Source organism: Chinchilla lanigera, unplaced genomic scaffold (genome assembly GCF_000276665.1).
Source record: "Chinchilla lanigera isolate Chin_1 unplaced genomic scaffold, ChiLan1.0 scaffold00085, whole genome shotgun sequence".
Classification (NCBI taxonomy): Eukaryota; Metazoa; Chordata; class Mammalia; order Rodentia; family Chinchillidae; genus Chinchilla; species Chinchilla lanigera.
This window is the reverse complement of record NW_004955486.1, coordinates 2149711-2153712: the sequence shown is the minus strand read 5'-3', so window position 1 is coordinate 2153712 and position 4002 is coordinate 2149711. Positions and strand designations below refer to the sequence as shown.

At 53.5% G+C, this 4002-nt stretch overlaps 1 protein-coding gene across 1 annotated transcript in view; it reads left to right on the top strand.

Annotated features, from left to right (window-relative positions):
* Positions 1 to 3734: 3734 nt before the first annotated feature.
* Positions 3735 to 4002, top strand: part of Agtrap (angiotensin II receptor-associated protein) — a 12730-nt gene continuing 12462 nt past the window's right edge. Inside the window, exon 1 of the mRNA XM_005403993.2 lies at positions 3735 to 3857. Within this exon, the coding sequence (XP_005404050.1) occupies positions 3831 to 3857 (27 nt within the window). The 5' untranslated portion in view covers positions 3735 to 3830. The remainder of the gene's footprint in view (positions 3858 to 4002) is intronic.

Here is a 4002-nt window from a genome sequence, read left to right as displayed (position 1 = left end):
GGGGGAGGAGGAGCGCGCGGCCCGCGGCGCAGGCGCACACGCTCTCGCCGCCGGGGGCGCCCCAGCGAGAGGACGGGGGCGGGGCCCGCCGCACAGGCGCAGAACCTCTCGCTGCACAACGCTGGCGCGCAGCCTTCTCAGCTATTCCCGAGATCCCCCTGCGGGCAGACCCGCCCCACCGGGCTCCTGCTCGCCGCTGAATCTATATTCTACAGGTCAAGTTCTTCTTTGAAAGTACAAAAATCAGATTTGGCTTAGACACACAGGATGCGCGGGGGACATTAACAATTTAAACCTGAATTCCAAAACTGTGGAATTCACAGCTAGATGTGATGGTGCACACGTATGTATAATCTCAACACTCTGGGAGGGTGAGGCAGAAAGATTGCAGATACACACATTAAACACAGGACCCAAAAGCCTCGTGGAACATGGGGGTGATTCATCCTTCCATAAGCAATGGGTCAAGGCAGAAACTGGCCCTTTTGAAGAGACGACAGTTGCACTTCCCTTTGTTCTGCTGTGCTTTCCCCAGCCTTCCCCCAGCTGGCTCGCGGGGCCCTGTCCCCGCCTTGCCCAGCTGGCCTGGATGAATGCAGAGTCAGTGTGAGCGGCAGGGACACTCTCTGCACCTGCCTTGCGCCTTACCCTGGGCTGGGTGCTCCGGGCCCTGGAGCCAGACCTGGCCTCAACCCTGCTGCAGACCCCGCGTGAGGTGCCTTGGAGCAAGCTCCTTAACTCAGTCTTCATTTCGGTTTCTCCTGTGTTTCACACTGGCTGCCGAAAAACGACTGCTTAATCCATGTCAGCTCCAATCCCTGGAGCTGTCTTGACCCTTCTTTTTTTTTTTTTTTTTTTTTTGTCTTTTTTGAGACAAGGTCTCGCTATGGAGTCAGACTAGCCTTGAGCTCACTTTCTAGCCTAGGCTGGTGTCGAACTCCCAAGGATCCTCTTGCCTTAGCCTCCTGAGTGCTGGGATTACAGGCGTGCGCCCCCACGCCCGGCTTGTCTTGACCCTTCTGACAAAGTGACCTGGGTTTCTTCCCTGTGGGAAGGCAGGATTCCCTTCCTCACCTTCCCCTAGGGCATGGTCAACACTGCGGGAAGAAAAGGCAGATCAGCAAGAGAAAGGCATAGGGATTTGTTTAACAAAGTTCCACCTGACGTAGGAGACCGCAGCGGTGAATACCGAAAGGCTCCAGGAAAACTGGTGGATTTTTAGGGTTGGGTTCCATGGAAACTGAAAGCCTTGCAGAAATGTGATTGGACAGAAGGCTGTGATCTGGAGCCCAGCCAGGCCTGTCCGGGCTTCCTGGCCTCTTGTGGAGGAGCCTTCCTTCCCCTCTGCACAGTGCAGGACCCCTCTGAATACCATTTTTTGGGTTTTGTTTCGTTTTGTTTTTTGCTGAGAATGGAACCTGGAGCCTCATGCCTGCTACGTAAGCCCTCCACCGCTGACCTGAAAACAGGGTACATTTTTGGCTGGATATGGTGGCATACGCCTGTAATCCCAGCACTCAGGAGGCTGAGGAGAGGGATCTCCACCCGTTCAAGGCCACCCTGAACTAGATAGTAAGATTCTATCCGCCAAAACAAAACAAACAAATGTACCTGTTTTCTGCCAGTCACGCTGGCACCTGCCTGTAATCCCAGCACTCGGGAGGCCAAGGCAGGAGGACCATCGCTCCAGTTCAAGGCCAGCCTGCGCTACAAAGTGAGTTCAAGGCCAGCCTGAACTGCATAGTGAAACCCTGTCTTAAAAAGCCCCCTTCCCCAAAAATGTACCCTGTTTTGTTTTGTTTGAGACAGGGCCTTGCTATGTAGCTCAGGTTGGCCTTGAACTCATGGTGATCCTCCTGCCTCAGCCTCCCACGTACTGCGATTACAGGTGTGTGCCACCATTCCCAACTCAAACCAATTTAAACATTATACAATATATATATATCAAAATGTCACACTACCCCATTAAAATATATTTTTTAAATTTTTACATATCAGCTAAACAGGAATAGTACACAAAAACAGTGATTACTAATTTCTAATAGCAATGGGAGCCAATTCTAAAGTAAACTGGACGTAGCCATGTGGCAGGCCCTGCCCCTCACCAGCTGTTACCCTGGGCTGCAGGGCTGTGCCTAGAAATAGGGCTTTTCATTAGGCCTGCGGTCCCTGCAGCCCTGAAAAACTGTCCTCCCCATCTAGAAAGCGGGGGTGGAGGGAGAGCCATGGGCCTGGGTATTATCTCAGCACCCACCCAACCCTGGCAGTTTGTGAGCTCTGCCCCCCTTGAAACCATGATGAGCACCCAGATGTTCCCTGCAAGAGTCCTCACCAAGATCCTAGCAGCTGAGAGTTTGTGCAGAGAGGAATTCCTGCTGGTTTTCTGGCTAGAAGTTTCTAATACTCTTGGTATGGTAACTTAACTTCTCTGGTAACTCCAACCAGTTGGCTCTGATGGTAACAGCTGGTATGTATGGTCCTCCTATCAAATGCTTGCCAGGCACTGCCCTGGATATGTTACATTGACACTGGCTCCCTACTTGACTCCCCTTTGAGTGGGCCCTGTGGTCTCCTTTTTTTTTTTTTTTTTTTTTTTTTTTTTGGTACCGGGAATCGAACTCATAACTTCAGGCTTGCCACGCAAACACTTCTGCCTCTGAGCTATATCCCCGGCCCCTCCTTTCTTTCTTTCTTTTTTTTTTTTTTTTTTGTGATGCTGAAATTGAACCCAGCCTGCCAGGTCAGTGCCCTACCACTGAGCCATTTTCCAGCCATTAAAAATTTTTTTTAATTTAATTTTTACTGCTTATTTCTTTCTTTATTTTGCTGTCCGGGGTATTGAGTCTCGAGTCTTTGCACTGAGTTACATCTCCAGCCTTTGTTTTTTATTTTGAGGCAGGAGCTTCCTAAGTCCCTAAATTGCTCAAGCTGCCCTGAAACTTGTGACCATCCTGCCTCATCCTGGTATGGGCCACCACACTCAGCTAGTGGTTGTTTTGTTTTGTTGTCTTTTTGAGACAGGGTCTCGCTATGCAGTTCAGGCTGGCCTTGAGCTCACTTTGTAGCCCAGGCTGGTCTCGAACTCGCAATGATCCTCCTGCCTCAGCCTCCCGGGTGCTGGGATTACAGATGTGTGCCACCATGCCCGGCTGCAATTCTATTCTTGAATCGTCTCCTTAGAGCTTTAACAAGTGTCAAAATAATTTTTTCATTATCGATGTGAACTAACTCATTTACCCTCCTCAGCAGCCCATGCTGTCGGTAACCTAACTAACCTATTTACATCGGGAGGGAAGCTAAGGAAGGGTGGCCTTGGGAGACACCAGCTGTTGCCACCCCAGCAGTTAACACTCGATGGGTACCAGCTTCTTTGGGTGCCAGCGGGTCGCGCCAGCTCACCTTCTTTGTTTATTTTTTGAGACAGGGTCTTGCTGTGTACTTCAGGAGGAGGCTGGCCTCGAACTCTCAGCAATCCTCCTGCCTCAGCCTCCCGAGTGCTGGGATTACAAGCGTGCGCCATCACCCCCTGCAGCTCACCCTCTAGAATACTAGCCCCACAGAGAAAGCAATCCCGACCTTTTGCCTGCCATCCTCGAGTGACACTGTCTGGCGGCTGGCTGGGGCTGAGCCTAGCAGAAGCCCCACGCAGCCGGACGCCGTCTCCTAGCAACCTCGCGGCGGTCACGTGCCCCCGGGGTCACATGGCGCAGAGCCGAAACGGGGTTGGAGCCTGCGCAGCGGGCGAGGCGGGGCCGGGCAAGTTTGTTCCCTGAGTTTGGAGCCCCGAGGTTCCCGCGGCTGTCGCGCCGGTGCCCTCCGCGGGGGTCGGGATGGAGCTTCCGGCCGTGAACCTCAAGGTGGCCGGGGCGGGGCGGGTGTCGTCGGGGCAGGGCGCCGGGCCCTTGCGCCTGGAAGGAGGGTGGGAGGACGGAGAGGCAGGGAAAGGCGGGAGGTGCCGCCCCAGGTGCGGGGGAGGTGCGCCCCCGCGCGGGCGGGCCGGGC